This window comes from Chenopodium quinoa, unplaced genomic scaffold (assembly GCF_001683475.1).
Source record: "Chenopodium quinoa cultivar QQ74 unplaced genomic scaffold, ASM168347v1, whole genome shotgun sequence".
NCBI classification, from domain to species: Eukaryota; Viridiplantae; Streptophyta; class Magnoliopsida; order Caryophyllales; family Amaranthaceae; genus Chenopodium; species Chenopodium quinoa.
The window spans coordinates 2,776,197-2,794,561 of NW_018743858.1; the positions used below are offsets into that span (position 1 = coordinate 2,776,197).

Sequence of the window (18,365 nt, forward strand, 5' to 3'; positions counted from 1 at the left end):
GAATTAATTTAAACTTTTCTAACATCTTCTTCATACTCTATTTGAGGAATGGATTTGCATTCGTCTGTGTTCTACTGTTGTTAAAAAAAAGAAATCTTGTGCAAAGCTAGGACTTAGGAGGCCTAGGACCTTTTTTTTTTTAGTTCATACCATCAATTCATCAAATTAGAATTTTAAACTTCAACAAAACAAAGCTATAATTTGTCTATTACATCCTCTGTCCCTATTTGTTTGCCCCATAGCAAAAATTTGGGTCAAACTTTAAAACCTTTGATCATAAATTCTCATTAATTTATAAATGATAATATAGTCAAGGGGCATCTTGTTGGATTCGTCTCAGTGTATATTTTATTAACATAAAGTTTTTACAATTTTTACGCATATAAAAATAAAGATATTTATGTTTTAAAACGTGTTTTGAAGACCGTGAAAAGTCCAATGGAGCAACCAAACAGGGACAAAGGGAGTAGCTCTTTGCACAGTGATAGCATTTCTCCACCCATTTTTCATGAGGGCGTCCCCATTACTCACTGTGATAAACATTTTTGTTTCTCACAGTGGCAGTTTCGTAAATAAAATGTACCACTTTAGTCACGGTGGTACATTTTATTTACGAAATGGATGATAAAATTGTACCACTTTAATCACGGTGGTACATTTTATTTACGAAACTGCCACTGTGAGAAACAAAAACGTTTCTCACAGTGAGTAACAGAGATTTACTGATTTTTCATGCTGCTAACGTTATTATATACTCTAATATACCTAATGAAGTTCGATTCTCTAGATATAAGTTTTTTTTTTTTTTTTTTTTTTTTGAAAATAAGAATATACGTAAATGGTGCTAGTTTTAATTTACTACATATTGCATGTTGCATTACTGAATATGGATTGCTCTAACTCTTATAATTTGCATGGCTCCTTAAAAGAGTGCGTGGGTATGAGTGTTTGACTGCTATCTACTTGGCTGGTAAAGCTTGTGGTGAACCGGTGATCTGTGCATAATCTTATTCGTTGGTCTTTTGGCAAGATATCAACCATAGAATACTTTTAATTTTAACAAAATATGTTGTTTTAGTCACTAAATATTTTGATACTTATTAATATAAGGATGTATTTGGAGTGTACAAAGCAGATAATGTCGAGTAAAGTTGCCAAACGATATTCCAGGTGGGAGAGTATTGTTGTGTTTAATTTGAAAAAACAGCTATATTTTCAAAAGCCTTATACCAATGGAGTAGGTAGACACTTATAAGACCACTTTTAATGGTGGGCAAAAATAATGCTTGTCTAATATCTCTCTATCCACTTTCTCTCTACTTTCAATGGTGGGCAAAAAAAATAGTTGCCCACTATCTCTCTACCCTCTTTCTCTTCAACAAATCAATTTTGCCCATGAGCAATTTTTTTTCCCAATTTCTCTACCAATGGTGAGAAAAAAAATGCTTGCACACCACTCTCTCTCTTACTTTTTCAATACCCCACCATTATTTTCTTTCTCCAACTCAACACTTCTTTATTTATTAATTTCATTTATACTTTAACAATATTACTCCAAAAAAATAAAAACTAGTCTAAATTTGTGTAACTTATTTTTTTTATTTGTGTTGTTTTTATCGGTAAAATTTGTCGTTAAATTATGTACGTTAGATGAAATAATGGTAACAAAACGATCAAAATTTCCTAAATGTTTTTATTTATTTTAAAAAGCGGTACAGTACTAGAAACCGATTACATTTGAAACGTCATGCATAATTAAACTTAGGGAATAAAATAAACAAAACAATTAAAAAAAATCCGACTTCGTACGGTTAAGTAGGTAGGCCATAGTACTTGGCCTTGTTTAAGCCGTGCTAATTTTTCACTAATTAGTTGGCCCATATTGTAACCAAATATGTTTGACTGAATCACTTTTCGGAGATAGATGAATTTCTCTATCACGGAGGGAAGCTTGTTGTTGTAGAAATGAGTTAAAGTCAAAGTTGATAGGTCGGCCTACGTTGAATTCAAACAGTGGCGTTGTAGACGTTGATGCTGGTGTTAATTCTTGGTGATCTTCTTCGTAGAAGCTTCTTAGAACTTCGGCTCGAGTGTAGTTGTGGCGCTCATCTTCAACAATCATGTTGTTCATAATAATACATGCTTTCATTATGTCCCGCAGTATGTCCTCATCGTACGCCAGTGACGGTTTTCGTATTATTGCAAATCGAGCTTGCAAAACACCGAAAGCTCTTTCAACGTCCTTCCGAGCAGCAGCGTCAGTGAACATTTTATCCTTCTGAAGTTGAGGGTATGTGATACCCTGAATAAAAGTTTCCCACTTTGGATAAATGTCGTCGGCTAAGTAATAAGCCATGTTGTATTTATGGCCGTTAACTGTAAAATTTACCAGAGGAGCTCGACCATGCAGAACCTCATCGAACACTGGTGAACGGTACAAAACATTAAGATCATTACAAGATCCGGGAATACGAAAGAAGGAATGTCAGATCCATAAATCTTGATCCGCAACGGCTTCCAGTATAAGCGTTGCTTTCTTGTTTCTACCGGCGTACTGCGCATTCCAAGCCGTTGGACAATTCTTCCATTCCCAACGCATGCAATCAATGCTGCCTATCATGCCTGGAAAACCACGCAATTCATTTTGATGCAGTATTCGAGCCAAATGATCAGTTATAGGGTTTCGCAGGTACTCGGTTCCGAACTGATCAATGACCCCGGCACAAAAACGTTGAAGGGAAACTCGAGCGGTTGACTGACTGATTCGAACGTATTCATCTACGGCGTCTGCAGCCAAGTCGTAGGCTAACATTCTTATCGCGGCTGTACATTTTTGCAGAGGTGATAAGCCTAACCTTCCAGCTGTATCCCTACGCTGCTGGAAGTAAACATCACCTTCAACGACCTTGTTCATAATACGTAAAAACAAAGGTCGTTGCATTCGAAATCTTCTTCTAAATTGGTTGGTGTCGTACATAGGATTATCGGAAAAATAATCATTAAACAGTCTGGCATGTCCCATTTCCCTATCTCTTCTATCCGTACCCCCTCTGGGTGTTTTTGTAGTGGGTTGGGACTGTGTTTGGGGCATGAGGAAAGTTGGGGGTTGGTATGTGAAGAGTTCATCTACGAGTTGATCATACTCTTCAGTATTTGAAGAAGATGAACTTGAACTTGAACTTGATGATGGTCTGGAATACATCTTGTACTAATAATGTAAGTTTTTGAATTGGTGTGGTTGTGGATATGTGCCATGCTTACTATATATAGCAAATATATCAAATGAATATGTGGTTACAAATCTGAATGACCACACCAACTGAAGGAATCAAATTCTCAGCCACGTAATAGGTATACTATGCTAGTTGACAATGACAAATCTTTAGTGCAATTATGTCGGTATCAATGACCAAGAGTTAAAGCATTCTGACAAAAGTGACTACACATTGACAAAAAATGAATGCAAAAATGACTACACAATGACAAAAAATGAATGAAAAAGTGACTACACAATGACAAAAACTGAATCCAATTATGTCGGTAACAATGACAATTGAAATCAACTTGTTAAACAACTTGTCATTCAATATTGGAAAATCAGAATACACGTTTACATATGACATTGAAATTAAACACACCACTAATACAAGTTAAAAATAAAAGACTACATTGCGCATAATTAAAAACTTAACTAATACAAACATAGATCAACTACAATAGCATAATTAAAAACTTGAGTAATACAAGCGTAGACCTACTACAATAACATGCTTAAAAGCCTTGTAATTGACCAAGTAAAAAATTCTTGTACGCCTCTTCTTGACGAGTGAGTGGCGTAGGCGAATTCTTCAGAGTTTGCAGCATATCAAACATGGTTCTTGATTAGGGGATTTTGCTCCCACCAATCGGAATGCGCCACGTGGGCCAATCAGGTCCTGCCAAGTGCCCTCCAGTTGGAACTGCCAGGGTTTGCCACGTGGCACACGCCTATTTGTCCACCCTGGACCTATTATGTCATGACACGTGGCATCCACCATGCCTAATGGAAAAACCGGCCACCTAGGCCCAACTTCCAAGGGAAGCCCAATCAGCCCTAGGTTAACCGAAACCTAGGATTGGCACGTTTCCCAAGGTTATAAATACCTCCATTAATCCTCATTAAGGGGGATTACGCACATTTAACACTCTCACCTAGAGAGACCCAATCACTTTTATTTCCGCATTAATTACTCCTTAATCAAGTACTAACTTGACCGTCGGAGGCGGATCTCCAATCGTCCGGAGCATCCGTTTGTTTTGCAGGTACAGGCGTCCGGTTCCAGTCTCGGAATTGTAACTCTCCCGCAGGACATCAGAAAACCCCGAAACATTTTGGCGCCGTCTGTGGGGAGAGTACTTCTGAGATGGCATCCACGTCTGTACCGACTCCTGAAGAGAGGCGTCCCCTAGACGACCCTCAAGTTCAGTCGGACCATGATACTGAGGAAGAATTTGAAGTTGAAGCTCACACAGCTTCAGACGGGACCCTAAGGGCCCGACGCACCCGTCATACCGAAAGGAGGGAACGGGAACATCTTCAAACTGGACTCAGTGATCCAGCCGGCGCACCGCCTGTTCAGCAGCAGCCGGCTGATGGGTCTGCTCCCATACAAGAAACGAACTCATGACCTTCATGAGGGGCTTCAAAGGAGAGATTCAAGAGTTGCTCAACAAGAAGCCGCCTGCTCTGGCCAGGGATCAGTTGGCTAAGAAACCTTCCTCTTCAGGGAAGAGGAAACCTGTTCAAGGGCGAGAGGCGACCCCTCATCTTAACTCTAGGAAGTGGGAGTCGCCTGTCCTTGATTTCACAAAGTACCGCTTTCCTACTCCAGGAAAGAGGAAACCTGTTCGTCATATTCAGGCGGACGGGTCGAAGAAAACATACACAGATGCTCGGCTATTGCTAGTGCAGAAAAAGAATGACCGATTGTCAGAGTCGGCCTCTACTTCAGACTTCCAAGACAGTCTACGCAATACCTCGATGAGGCATACTCAGTCGCATCATGAGAGTCAGTCAGGCGGTACCTCTCGTCAGTCCGGCTTTCATAGTGACCAAGCGGTACCAAACTTACCATTTGTACCGCAACAACAATATTTTTTGCAGCCACCTCTGTTTGGTGGGCATGCAGCAAAGAATGTCCAACCTATGGACTGGCAGCTACGGTTGCTTAGACTTGGGGAACAGCCGTCGACCTTCTCTAAGGAAATTGCTGAAGCCGCTCAGCCGGCCAAAGTGAAAAATGTATTAGTAGGCGCCTATGACGGCACTACTAACCCAGAAGACCATTTGATGGCATTCACCAACCTAATGTACCTTCAAGGGTTGGATGATCCCACTTGGTGCAAGTGTTTTCCAGCGACTCTCAAAGGAATCGCACAACAATGGTTCGGCAACCTACCGACTGGTTGTGTGAATAATTTCAGGACGCTTGCTTACTTATTCACCTCCAACTTTTCCATGAACATACCTGCGAAGAAGACGACCCTTGATTTAGGAACGATTCAGCAGGGCGAGAAGGAGGGGCTTCGTTCTTACATCAGGCGGTTTAACCTGATGAGAATACAGATTCAAGGGTTACCGGATAAGGTAGCCTATACTGACTTTTTCAGAGGCCTCAAAGACGGATCGACATTCAAATTTGATTTGGTCCGAAAGAGGGTGGTGACTCTTCAAGAGGCCTTGATTGAAGCGGAAGCCTATATACAGGCGACTGATCTTTGTAGTACAGGAAAACAGTCGGACGGGAAAAGGTTCGACAAAAGAGAAGGACGACAGAAACAGTCGTCGAATAAAGATGAGAAGAAGAGAAAAGAGGTCTGGGCGTCTGATTCCTCTTAACAGCCGGCCCAGAAGAAGAGGAAAGAATTCAAACCATACTCCCCAAAGTATGCGTTTAACAAGGATAGTTAAGCTATCCTAAAGGAAATCAAGGGACGGATCTCAATTGAGAAGTCGGCCCCCATGAAGGGTTCTGCAAGCAACCGGAACCAAGAAAAATTATGTGATTATCATGAAGATGTTAGTCATCACACCAACGAATGCATCAGTCTCATGCGGTATCTGGACCGCCTGGCCGAGCAAGGCGATCTTGACTCTTATGTCAAGAAATCTGATGGGAACACTTCCTCGAAAAAGCAGTCGGCCAAAAAGAGTCAACAGGCCGACAGCTCTGATACAGATGATGCAGTCGTCTACACCATTGCAGGCGGCTTCTCAGGAGGAGGCCCCACTATTAGGGGCAACAAAGACAATATCAGGCGGCTAGACGTAAATTCCGTTCACCAAGAACGGCCTTCCAAATATTCATTTCCTGAGATTGTCATCACTGAAGAAGATCTAGGAGGGGTAAGGGGACCGCATGACGACCCTATCGTTATTGAATGTAAAGTGGCCAACCAGAGAGTTGGCCGAATCATTATAGATACCGGAAGCTCCTCAGATCTTATCAGTAGAAAATGTCTGTCAAAACTCAAATATCAGACTGATTGCATACATCCGGCATCCCACCCTTTAGTAGGGTTTGGAGGAGGAGGAGTCCACCCAGTGGGACGAGTGGATTTACCCATCCGCCTGGGTGAAAAAGGGGAAGGACGACACATGGTAGTCCGGTTCCTGGTAGTAGAAGAACTCTCGGCCTACAACATGATTCTAGGACGACCAACCCTGAATAATTCCAAGGCTGTTATAATCCCATCTCTTATGTTGCTCAAGTTTGAGAGGGATAATGGAACAGTCGGGTCCCTAAGGGGAGATCAGAGGATGGCCCGAGAGTGCTATCTCTCGGATATCAAGCCCACTGTTATGACCGCTGGGTCAAGTGGTGGAAAAACAGACCTTGACACTGTCAAGGATAGTGCGCCTGTTCAAGAAGCAGGCGGTAAGAAGAGAAAGGCAGCCCAGGCGGGGGCCGCAAGAAAAGACAGAAAATAGCAATCATTGGCAGAGGAGCGGTCGGATGAATTCCGCCCTCAGCCGGCTGGTGAGCATACGGACCTGATCTTAGACGACTCACGTCCTGAGCGAACAGTCAAAGTTGGGACAACTGCTCTGAGAGTCCTGGGTGACGACTTTCACAAACTATTGAAAGAATACAAGGAAATATTTGCATTCGAAGTCCTCGAAATGCCAGGCATTAGTCCTGACCTGGCGGTACATAAACTGGCTGTGGATCCGAAAAAGAAGCCGGTAAGGCAGAAAAAGCGGAACCATGGAGAAGAAAGAAGTCAGGCGGCAGCCGCCGAAGTTAAAAAATTACTTGATGCAGGGTTCATTCGGCAATGTTACTTCCCAGACTGGGTTGCAAATGTGGTGCTTGTTAAAAAGTCGAATGGCACCTGGCGAATGTGTGTAGACTACACAGGCCTAAACAAGGCGTGCCCCAAAGACAGTTATCCTCTGCTTAAAATTGATAACCTGGTCGACTCAACAGCCGGCCATGCTTTGATGAGTTTTATGGACGCCTACTCTGGTTTCCATCAAATTCCTTTATGGAAGAAAGATCAGGAGAAGACGGCCTTCGTCACTGATCAAGGGTTATACTGTTACACGGTCATGCCGTTTGGTCTTAAGAATGCCCCGGCCACCTTCCAGCGAATGATAAACACTGTGTTCTTTGATCAGATTGGGAGAAACGTCGAGGCATACATTGATGATATGATTGTCAAGTCTAAGCTTCAGATAGATCATCTGTCGGACCTCCGAGAAACTTTCGCCACACTTAGGCGGCACCATGTCGTGCTCAATCCCAAGAAATGTGTATTTGGAGTTGAGTCTGGGAAATTTCTCGGATTCCTTATCAATCAGAGAGGAGTAGAGGCGAACCTTGAGAAGGTGCAGGCGGTCATCGACATGCAGTCGCCTCGTACCGTCCGAGAGGTTCAGAAGTTAACAGGTTGTCTTGTGGCCTTGGGAAGATTTCTAAGCCGATCAGGCGACAAATGCTGATACTTATTCCAGGCCATTAAGAAGAAGGCAAGGTTTGAATGGGGGTCGGATGCTGAGGCGGCCTTCCAGAAATTGAAAGTTCACTTGCATTCCTTGCCGAGGCTGGTCAGCCCTTTGCCCAAAGAAGTACTCTACATGTACCTGGTCGTCTCTAATCATGCGTTAAGCGCTGTTCTTCTTGCTGAAAGAGACGGCTGTCAGCTCCCGGTCTACTTTGTCAGTCATGTACTGAAAAATGCCGAGTTGAGGTATCCCTTAGTGGAAAAATTTGGTCTTGCACTCTTCATGGCTGTTAAAAAATTGAAGCCCTACTTTTTGGCACATGCAGTCGTCGTGTATACAGATCAACCTATCAACCGGCCACTGACCACCATGGAGTCGTCAGGCCGGATGATCAAATGGGCCATAGAAATACAGAGCCTCGAAGTTACTTTCGAGCCTAGAAAAGCAGTGAAGGGGCAAGCCTTTGCTGACTTTATTGTTGAGATGACTCGTCCCCCTGATTCTCGAGATCCAGACCAAGTCTGGAAGGTATATGTGGACGGAAGCTCTACTTCAAATGGTTGTGGAGCAGGCGTCATATGTCAGTTGCCAGAAGACGACAGGTACGAGTATGCTCTACGCTTCAGTTTTCAGGCCTCAAACAATGAGGCAGAATATGAAGCTTTACTAGCTGGAATCCGCATGTGCAAGGCGGCAAGGGCACGAAAGATAGACGCCTGTTCCGATTCACAATTGATAGTGAGTCAGTATAATGGCGAATACGAAGCAACCCATCCGGCCATGATCAAGTATTTACAGGCAGTACGACAAGCAGTCGGATCCCTTGAAGATTTTCATCTGACTCAAGTGCCGAGATCAGAAAACAACCAGGCGGATGCACTTTCAAAATTAGCATCATCCGCCTCTTGTGATACTCCTCGAAATGTTTTTTGGGAAGTAATGAAGAAGAGAAGCATCGAGGAAGATCCTATTGGAATCCTAGACAGAAGCTCAACCTGGATGGATCCAATCAGGGCATATCTGACAGATGGTACCCTGCCGGATGATCATCACCAGGCGGCTGCGCTGAAAAAAACGGGCAGCCAGTTTTGAAATGATAAGGGGAGAACTTCACAAAAGAGGGTACCTTCAACCCTACTTAAAGTGTGTTCCTCTAGAAAAAGGACGAGAGATACTAGACGATCTTCACTCTGGTTACTACGCTTCCCATATAGGCGGTAGGTCGCTTGCTCAACGGACAAGGCGGCAGGGCTACTTTTGGCCTACTTTAGAAGCAGATGCAATGGAGATGGTGAAAAAATGTGACAAGTGCCAAAGGTTTGGCAAACTAATTCACCGTCCGGCTACTGACCTCACTACCATTCATAGCCCACTACCGTTTGCTAAGTGGGGCATGGATATTCTGGGTCCCTATACGCCTGCTACAGGCGAAAGAAGGTACATACTTGTTGCAGTCGACTACTTCACTAAATGGGTGGAGGCGGAGGCTGTAAAGGGAATCAAGACGAAGGATGTAATTTCATTCATCTGGAAAAACGTCATCACTCGGTTTGGGGTTCCCATGTCTATGGTTTTTCATAATGGTCCCCAATTTGAGACGCATGTTCTCAAAAGCTGGTTGGGTGACCAAGGAATTGCACACCACTTTGCATCAGTCGGCCGTCCACAAGCAAACGGCCAGGTAGAAGCCTTTAATAAAATCATCTCAGACGGTCTCAAGAAAAAGATTGAACGAGCAGGCGGCCTATGGGCGGATGAATTACCACATGTTCTCTGGGCCATTAGGACGACTGAAAAAGGGGCGATTGGAGAAACTCCATTCCTCCTAACCTATGGTGCGGAAGCTGTTCTTCCAAATGAACACTATGAGCCGACTCTTCGAGTAATGCTATATGACGAAGAGGCAAACTGGGAAGCCATGCGCCTGGCATTAGACTCACTCCAAGAAAGGAGGGGCAATGCTTTCTTGCGCCATGAAATTTACCGCCTAAGAATGACCAGATCATACAACAAAAAAGTACACAGGCGTCCACTCAAAGTGGGGGACTTTGTACTTAGAAAAATGGAAGCAGTTGGTAGGGCTAATGAGTCTGGCAAATTAACTCCCAACTGGGAAGGACCCTACCGAATCTATGAAGAGGTCAGGGACGGTACCTACCGTCTGGAAACACTAGAAGGCCAACCGTTGCCTCGAGCCTGGAATGTAGATAATCTTAAGAAATATTTCTTTTGAATGATGTAAAAAGTCGAGGGCTACTTAATGAAAGTTTGATGTTTCATTCAATTTTGTACTAAGAGGGACATGCCTACTGACAAACAGTCGGCTACTCTCCATGTTTAATTTCCATTTTTACCTAAGAGGGGCATGCCTACTGACAAACAGTCGGCTACTCTCCATGTTTAATTTTCATTTTTACTTAAGAGGGGCACGCCGCTTGTTCCACACAACCGGCTACTCTCCCATAACACAGTTCACTAAGAACTATCAAAGGCTCATGGCTAAAATGATCAGACCAGGCGCCAAGCCAACTGATCCAAATATAAGTTCAATTCGACCTGTCCCAACATTGTAGCAGGCGTCCGACGGCATCCATCCGGATGAAATTCGTCGCAGAGAGCAGCTCCCTTTTGGGTGGAACATTGTTCTATAAAATCATTACACGGCACCTATACGACTGTCTAACCAAGACAACCACGTAGCCGTTTCCCGGACAAGGATACCTCTCACTTAACTGACTAATCAGGTCAAACAAGTGTTCGCAGTAACCATCCGTGTCAACCAACCGACTGAACAACTTGGGATAAGAACAGTCGGTACCTTATGAGTTAATAGCCAACAAATATTGGCAAATAAAGGGGAACAACCGGTACCCACCGCTTGAAACCTCTACTACTCAGTCACTCGGCGACTAGGTAACAATCATGTTTACTTGGTCACTCCTTAAAAATTTAGTATGAGACTAAAAAGGGTGTTCATACAGCGCCTGTTCACACTAGATTAAATGTGGCGGGGAACAGTCGGCCTGGACCGACTAGAGTCTCTAGCTTTTAAAAAAAAAACAAGGCAGGTAGGAAACCACCTTTCTACTTGGTTGAAGAGGATCCATTCTTTAAAGTGGTCGACTGATCGCTTAGCCTGGAAACAGACAACCAGTCGTCCAGGGGCATAGGTGGCGTGACTAACTACCTCGTACCTGTCCGCAACTATCGGCCATGCAAAACAGTCGGTATAAGTATGCAATTGGATATCAGAGTTTCGATACTTAACAAATTCAAAACGAAACAAATTCGAAGGACTGGCATAAACATTCATACCCCCGGCCCCTTGGCCGGGTAAAAGATACAAAAAGAAGCCGGTCATTAAGATCGGCAAAATATTCAGAACCCCGGCCCCCTGGCCGGGTAAATAGAAAAAAACGGCACGCAGGCCGTGAAAAGAAGACATAAAGCTTAAGAAGGGGGCAGATCTTCAATAGTAGCAGATGCCGCCTGGTCAGCACTCTTTTTGCTGGACTCGGCTTCAGTTGCATCCTTCTTCGATGCATCCACTCCAAGCGGCACAAGCGCCACTACCGGCTCCTCCTCCTCCAACGCCTCGTCCTCAGCAGCCGCCAGGATCTCTTGATTATATCTATCAGAACACTGGCGGTACGTTTTTTCCCAGGAGGAAAAGTCGGCATTGGGGAAGAGGCGGCCCCAGGTCAGGCGCTGGATCTGAGCAGAGTCTTCCATCATCTCTCGGACCAGCTCCTTCTTTTCTTGCTTGGCCTTTGCCAAGAGCTCCTGAGTAAGACTCTTCTCCTGGGTCACCAGGCGTTCCTTAACGTGTGCCAAGGATTTCTCCAAGGTGTCGTATGAGGACATTTTTTGGCGAAGAGGTCTCAGCTTGGCCTTGAGATTGTTGATGGTCGCCTCCAGCTCATTATTTTTCTTCTGGGCCGCCTCTAACTGAGCCCGGATAGCAGAAGTAGCCTGCGCCTGATAATAAAGAATATCAATTGTCAAAACCTCATTTTGGGCAATTTGAAACATTGCCTTATCACAGTCAGAGGCGGCCATAGCTTTTGCAGCCTTTACCTCTTTGTTCTTCCTGTCAAGCGGCTTGCGAAGGCCGTTCACTCGGAGCAGGGCCTAAGTAAAAAGGAACAGGCGTCAGTTTCCAAACAAAAAACAGGCGTCCTGGAATTTAAATAACCAAAAATATGCTAAGTATACCTCAGCAAGGACCCCTGCAATCCCGTCTATGTCAAGGGTGCCGATACCCCTGACCGCCTCCCTCTCAGCCAGAGGGATGGCTTTGATCATAGACTTGGCCACCTCGACCAAGTCTGGCTCCTGAGGGCCGGCTGCATCAAGCATAAACAAACGAGTTAGACCTAGTAAAGAAGGGAGCAAGTCTAAATTCACAAGGACAACTTCATACTTCTAGGCGGCCCGATTGGAGTTTTAAAGGGAGTGGACGGCTGTTTCTCAGCCGCCGCATGTTTCCTGGCAGTACCAGGAGAGCTCGCAACAGTCGTCCTCCGGGTCTTGGAGTCCGGTTATTGGGAAGAAGAGGCTCTTGGAGTGCCCGTCTAAAAAAAAAACAACAACACTCGGTCAGTATATGCATAAACCCAACTCCAAAAAGAGAGTGAAAGGTTCGGAGCTCACCAAGGGCGCCCCCTTGTTGGGGGAGTCGGTTGAGGATTGTTGCATGATAGAGGCTCGCAACATGGCCGCCGCAGTCTTGGAGGCGGTAATTTTGCTCATGGCGTCCGTTGCAAGAACAAATGGAAAAGTTAATAAAAAGTCATAACAGTAATGCATGGAAAAACAGAGTATTCGACAGGCCGGCTACCTCTTGAGCACCGACTGCTGAGGCCACAGGCGGCCAAAAAGTACTCGTCATAGAGCCATTTGAAGCTCGGGACGTAGTGCAGGGGCACTTTTTCTCTTGCCCCTGTAGTAGAGTCGACCCTCGACTCTACTTTAAAGAGTCCTTTGTGCAGGATCTCTTTCTTGTCTTTGGGGGGAACAGGCGGCATGTTGCGGCCGCCTGCAAGAAGAGGCGAATTCCTGTTCCACCTGTTGAAGCGCTTGTTCAGCTCTATGTCTTAACTTTCAATGATAAGGAAGGTGCTTCGCATTCCCTTCCACTTGTTTGCTTTACCTCTTGTCATGAGGTAGCCTCTGTGGCTCGTCAATTGATACCAGCCAGTACCGCCTGCCTTAGGGGTCCGGCTGAGGTAGTTCATGTGGGCGAAAGCCTCGAAGTTTGGCTCCACCCCGTGCAATTCGCACCCGGCCACATAACCGAGTACGTTGACCCAGGAGTTTGGGGCTAACTGCCATAACCCCAACTCATACCCATCCAAGATCCGCTGAACAGCCGGATGTAGTGGGAAGCGCAGCCCAGCCCTGATGGGCGCCTCGTAGCAGCCAAAGCAGGCGCCATCATAACTAGTACCAGCCGGCCAGACGACTGTGTCTTCTGGATCCGGCACGAAAACTAAAAAGTCGGGGCCCATTCTATGGTTCGCAATAAATCTCCCTACTCTCTCTTGCATGGCCGTGATCCAGCCCCGTGGGACAGTGCAGTAGTAGGGGGTATTTTGCTCTCGGTAAGAGGCGGATGGCTCCGCCCAATTGTCCCCCTTCTCAACTGCGTGAGAAAGCCTCGCCTCTTGTAGGCGGCTGTTTTTCTCTTCTGTGTCCAGAGAAGCATGACCAGAAGAGCTAGACTCGGATTCGTCCTCTGACGAGTCCGAAGAGGACAACTCCTCCCCTCTCCCAGAGGGGCCCGCCTTCTCTCCTTCAAAAGGAGCAGGAGAGAATGTAGACTTGTCAACTGTAAAATGGGAAGGGGTCACTATAACTCCTCCCTCAGAACTGTCGGCTTTCAAGCCGCTTTGGTTCACTTCCACATCTGGCGCCTGGTCAGATGTTTCACTAATCGGCACCCTGTGGGAGGAGCCGTCTGAGTTTGAGATCCTAGCAGTCCTTTTTGTTCTGGCCATCATGTTCTGCATAGACACAGAGACAATCGGACTTTGTATAAAGGGCAAAGATGGGTCCGGAAAAAGGCAGGCGGCACTCCTAGTCCTAGATTCAGCCGTCCCCGGTGACCGGCTGATCACTAACCTAGGTCGTGTCGTGTGCTTCCGTGGTGCCATTCCAAAAAAGAATAAAATTAAGAGAAAATTAAGAGTAAGAGAACCGACGGTTACCTGAACGAGTGAAGTTGACGGAGTTCTGGAAATCCTGTGTAGTCGGCTTGTCAGAGCAGGCGGTAGGCAGAAAGAGTCCGAAATGTCAAAGCAAGTTCAGGGGTCCGAATGTTCTCTCTAAAAAGTTCTCAAGTGTGAAAATGACTGAAGTCAACACACGCTTATATAGGCAAAGTGAGAAGGCGAAGGGTCACTTCCAAAATTCAAAATTTGGGCGGGAGAATCTCTCGGCCTTTCGCCGAGTGACACCTGTAGCAGGTCGTCGCCTGTCACGGTGCGACACCTGTCACCGGTAACACGTGACCAGTCACGTGCCACTTGTGAGGGGCAAATGATTAGGGGAATTTGCTCCCACCAATCGGAATGCGCCACGTGGGCCAATCAGGTCCTGCCAAGTGCCCTCCAGTTGGAACTGTCAGGGTTTGCCACGTGACACACGCCTATTTGTCCACCCTGGACCTATTATGTCATGACACGGTGCATCCACCATGCCTAATGGAAAAACCAGCCACCTAGGCCCAACTTCCAAGGGAAGCCCAATCAGCCCTAGGTTAACCTAAACCTAGGATTGGCACGTTTCCCAAGGTTATAAATACCTCCATTAATCCTCATTAAGGGGGATTACGCACATTTAACACTCTCACCTAGAGAGACCCAATCACTTTTATTTCCGCATTAATTACTCCTTAATCAAGTACTAACTTGACCGTCGGAGGCGGATCTCCAATCGTCCGGAGCATCCGTTTGTTTTGCAGGTACAGGCGTTCGGTTCCAGTCTCGGAATTGTAACTCTCCCGCAAGACATCAGAAAACCCCGAAACAGTTCTCATCTTATGAATGTCAAGTTCCTCCCGTTTCCTCTGTTCCTTATCCTTTTCAATTTTGATCCTCTCTTCTTTCAGAATGGCCTCCCTTTCGTGAATGGTAGCGAATTCCTTCATTCGTTCGCCAAGGTCAGACGAACCACTTTCTGTAGCTACTGCTTTCCCTTTACACTTGGCCTTTACTTTCTTCACACCATCGGGTCGTTGTACTCCTCCAGATGAAAAACCATCCGTAGGGGTTTCATCCCCTACATCATCTCTCGACCTCTTCCCACTTCTAGCACTACCTTGCTCCTCATCATGACAAGCAGCTTTTCTTTCCTTCTTTGACAACGACCATCTCAGCTTTGGCCTCCACTTTGGATCTTTATTAAGCATTTCAAATGCGTGAGGAAAACTGAAATTATGACCTCTGTCCAGATGAAAAAGCTTCGACGCACTTTTTATACGGTCAGCTTCGTTGTAACCACTCCCCCCTCCGGAAGTCTACCCGCTTCATCATAGCAAGATATCCACTGTAGTGTGTCTGCTGCCAACCTTCTCCAGTGCGACGACAAACTCTTCATAGGTCTTGGCGAAAGTATATGCGGCTTCTCCGCATGAGCCATTTGATATGCTGCGTGTACATTGCGCCATAGGTCAGTTGCTTTCTGGCTCGTACCTTTAATAGCATCTTCGCTAATCTGCAAGTACAATCCAATCAGAGCTTCATCTTCCGCAATAGACCAAACACGAGTGGCTATTGCAGCAACCTGAGCTGGTTGGATTGCATTTTGGGAACTTGTGGAGGATACTGCAGCGTCTCTGGTACGTTTTCCTCTTCGCTGTCATCGAATTGGGTGTTGCTACCATGATCAGTTTCAGGTGTACGTTCTTCATTATTATCATAGTGTTCTTGGGGAAATTCAGTGGGTGTCTGATGCTGTGGAGGTGGTTGCAAAGACGTATTTCCCATTCTTTGCAAGAACAATTGAAACTCGGGATTAGTTAGGTAATCATCACTAAAACCAGAAAATTGTTGACGGAAATTTGGGTTGTTCGGATCCATTAAAAGATTCTGCATCACAAAACAAAAAATAAATATGTTTAAAAAGATTGTAATAAGACATGACATTCACAACATTATTTTAGCCATTTTTTTAACATTTGTACATAACCTAACTTTCACAACACTTAATTTACTAATATACAACTTGCAACAATTTTAACTACATTTAAACAACAAATTAAAATGACAACAAATCAAAAAATATAATCTAATACCACTTAATTTATTAAATATACAACATTCACGTTTTACAATATATAAAAAAACATATAATACATAATATAATGTAACGAAATTAACTACCTATACAAAAATAACATATAAATATAATTTAGCATAACAAATTACTTCACATATACAAAACAACAACCTAATTTCCAAAATATTAGCAAATAAATTCAGATTAAATTAACTTCAAATTTATTAATGTATGAATAAAATAGCAACAACTTTCTAAATACAATTATATATATAATTGCAATTACATTACATGAACTACTTTTTTTAATTTGCAAAAAAATCACATATATACTAATTTTAATAAATAACTGAATTTTGCAAAAAAAAACAAAAAAAGAAAAAAGGAAAAAAAAATTAATATTTACCTGAAAATCGGTGCAATACAGCAAAAATCTTCTTCTAATTTCAGAATATTTAGAAAAATAATATGGAGGATTTATGGTATTTTTGAAATTATACCAAAATGCATGTCTATTTATAAAGAATTAAATTTTATGATCGTTGGTAATTTTTTTTTTTAATAAATATTTATTTTAGAAATTACATTACAAACATTATTACCGTTGGCAACCGCTAGAATTTTCCTATTGGCCAACTTCCTGCACCTGCCACGGGGCGCTCCAGCATTCGTCCATTGACTAACGCGCGTCAGTCCACTTTTTTATTTTATTTTTTTTCAGAAAGCCCAGGTCAAAACGCTGCGTTTTGATCTCGCTTCTTCTTCGGTGCAACATTAAACGCATCGTTTTGATGTTGCCTCCAGCGAATTTTTTTTATTTAAATTAGCAATATGTGGGGCCCACCATCTAATTGTTCAACCCAATTTCTGCCCAAGTCTTGGGCATTTTAACACATGCCCATGGGCAACTAATACTTAGCCCACCATTGTAACCCAATTTTTCACATGCTTGCCCACCAAAATGCCCACGAGCAAAAATAATGCCCACTATTATGGGTGCTTAAGGAATACAAGTCTTTCTTAATCTTTGCATGTGGGACTTGGTTGTCACCGCAACAATCCTCCTCTCAAATCAATTAAGGACCACATAAGTCATGGCTTCCCCTCAAGCAAAATTGTCATGCATTGCCGCTATATATCACCTATGAGGCCCAAACCAGCCAATAATAGCTGGACCAAGGTGTAGCTAAGAAAATGTGAAAATCTTTGGCCACCACTGAAGATGACATTGGTTTAGGCCGACCCATGGACAACACAACTGAATATGAAGAAAGTATGACATTTTACGGACATTATACAATATTATGTATTAACCACATTTATTAAATAACGAATTAATCGAACATTATTGTTGGTTATATTAATGGACTAGCTACTATATATATACTCTGCGATAATTAAATCTTATTCTATTGATAATAATTATCATACAATTAAAATTTATGTCAAAATCTAATTAGGTAAGAATCAAAATGGTCTAATATGTTGAAAAGTTTAAACTAAACAATAGATAAAAGTAAAACTAATGATGTAAATTATTTTAATTAATGTGTAACATGGAAAACTATTACTCCAATATAGAAGATTGAAGTTAAACAAATAAATGAGCAAAAAAAAAAAAAAAAAAAAAAAAAAAAAAAAAAAAAAACAGTTACCTAACCCTTCCCTCTTACCAATATTTAAGTTATTTGACCTAATTAATCCATTACTTTCATTATAATTAACCTACCATGGATTTCTCATAATTTAAAATTGCTCAACCAAATTCACATCCACAATATCTCATTTCATTTTGTTTAATTTATGTAGGAGGGCGCAGCGGTCGCTGCAAAACCTGTGGCCTGAGCCATGGCAGAGCGGCCAATGGTGCAGATCTTGGTGGTAGTAGCAAATATTCAAATGAGAACTTTGAAGGCCGAAGAGGGGAAAGGTTCCATGTGAACGACACTTGCACATGGGTTAGTCGGTCAAGGACAGGGGAAGCATGTCCGATAGCGCGATTCGCGCGAGCTTTGAAAAGGAATCAGCTTTAAATTCTTGAACCAAGACGTGGGAGTTGACGGCAACGTTAGGAAGTATGGAGACGTCAATGGGGGCC

The 18,365-nt window shown here is 43.6% G+C and overlaps 3 protein-coding genes across 3 annotated transcripts; all 3 read right to left on the reverse strand.

The window, feature by feature from the left end:
* Window positions 1-1,864: 1,864 nt before the first annotated feature.
* LOC110686328 lies at window positions 1,865-2,356 on the reverse strand. Its single transcript, XM_021862918.1, has one exon. The coding sequence runs from the start codon at window positions 2,354-2,356 to the stop codon at window positions 1,865-1,867; it is 492 nt and encodes a 163-aa protein (XP_021718610.1).
* A 129-nt stretch (window positions 2,357-2,485) lies between these two features.
* Window positions 2,486-3,202, reverse strand: LOC110686329. The gene has a single exon (XM_021862919.1). It carries the CDS (start codon window positions 3,200-3,202, stop codon window positions 2,486-2,488), a length of 717 nt encoding a protein of 238 aa, XP_021718611.1.
* A 189-nt stretch (window positions 3,203-3,391) lies between these two features.
* LOC110686330 lies at window positions 3,392-16,068 on the reverse strand. The gene is made up of 4 exons (XM_021862920.1): window positions 15,802-16,068; window positions 15,511-15,703; window positions 15,000-15,385; window positions 3,392-3,439 (listed from the first exon to the last, which is right to left on the reverse strand). The coding sequence occupies exons 1-4, from the start codon at window positions 16,066-16,068 to the stop codon at window positions 3,392-3,394; spliced, it is 894 nt and encodes a 297-aa protein (XP_021718612.1).
* Between the last annotated feature and the right edge of the window lie 2,297 nt (window positions 16,069-18,365).

What these genes read in the sequence shown, in the direction of transcription:
- LOC110686330 (XM_021862920.1), bottom strand. Translation starts at nt 16,068, where the DNA reads ATGGATCCGAACAACCCAAATTTCCGTCAACAATTTTCTGGTTTTAGT. An exon ending in ATCTTGCTATGATGAAGCGG is followed by an intron (nt 15,386 to 15,510) that starts GTAGACTTCCGG and finishes TGCTTAATAAAG; the next exon opens with ATCCAAAGTGGAGGCCAAAG. An exon ending in CTGTTTCGGGGTTTTCTGAT is followed by an intron (nt 3,440 to 14,999) that starts GTCTTGCGGGAG and finishes GTCAATGTGTAG; the next exon opens with TCACTTTTGTCAGAATGCTT.
- LOC110686328 (XM_021862918.1), bottom strand. Translation starts at nt 2,356, where the DNA reads ATGGCTTATTACTTAGCCGACGACATTTATCCAAAGTGGGAAACTTTT.
- LOC110686329 (XM_021862919.1), bottom strand. Translation starts at nt 3,202, where the DNA reads ATGTATTCCAGACCATCATCAAGTTCAAGTTCAAGTTCATCTTCTTCA.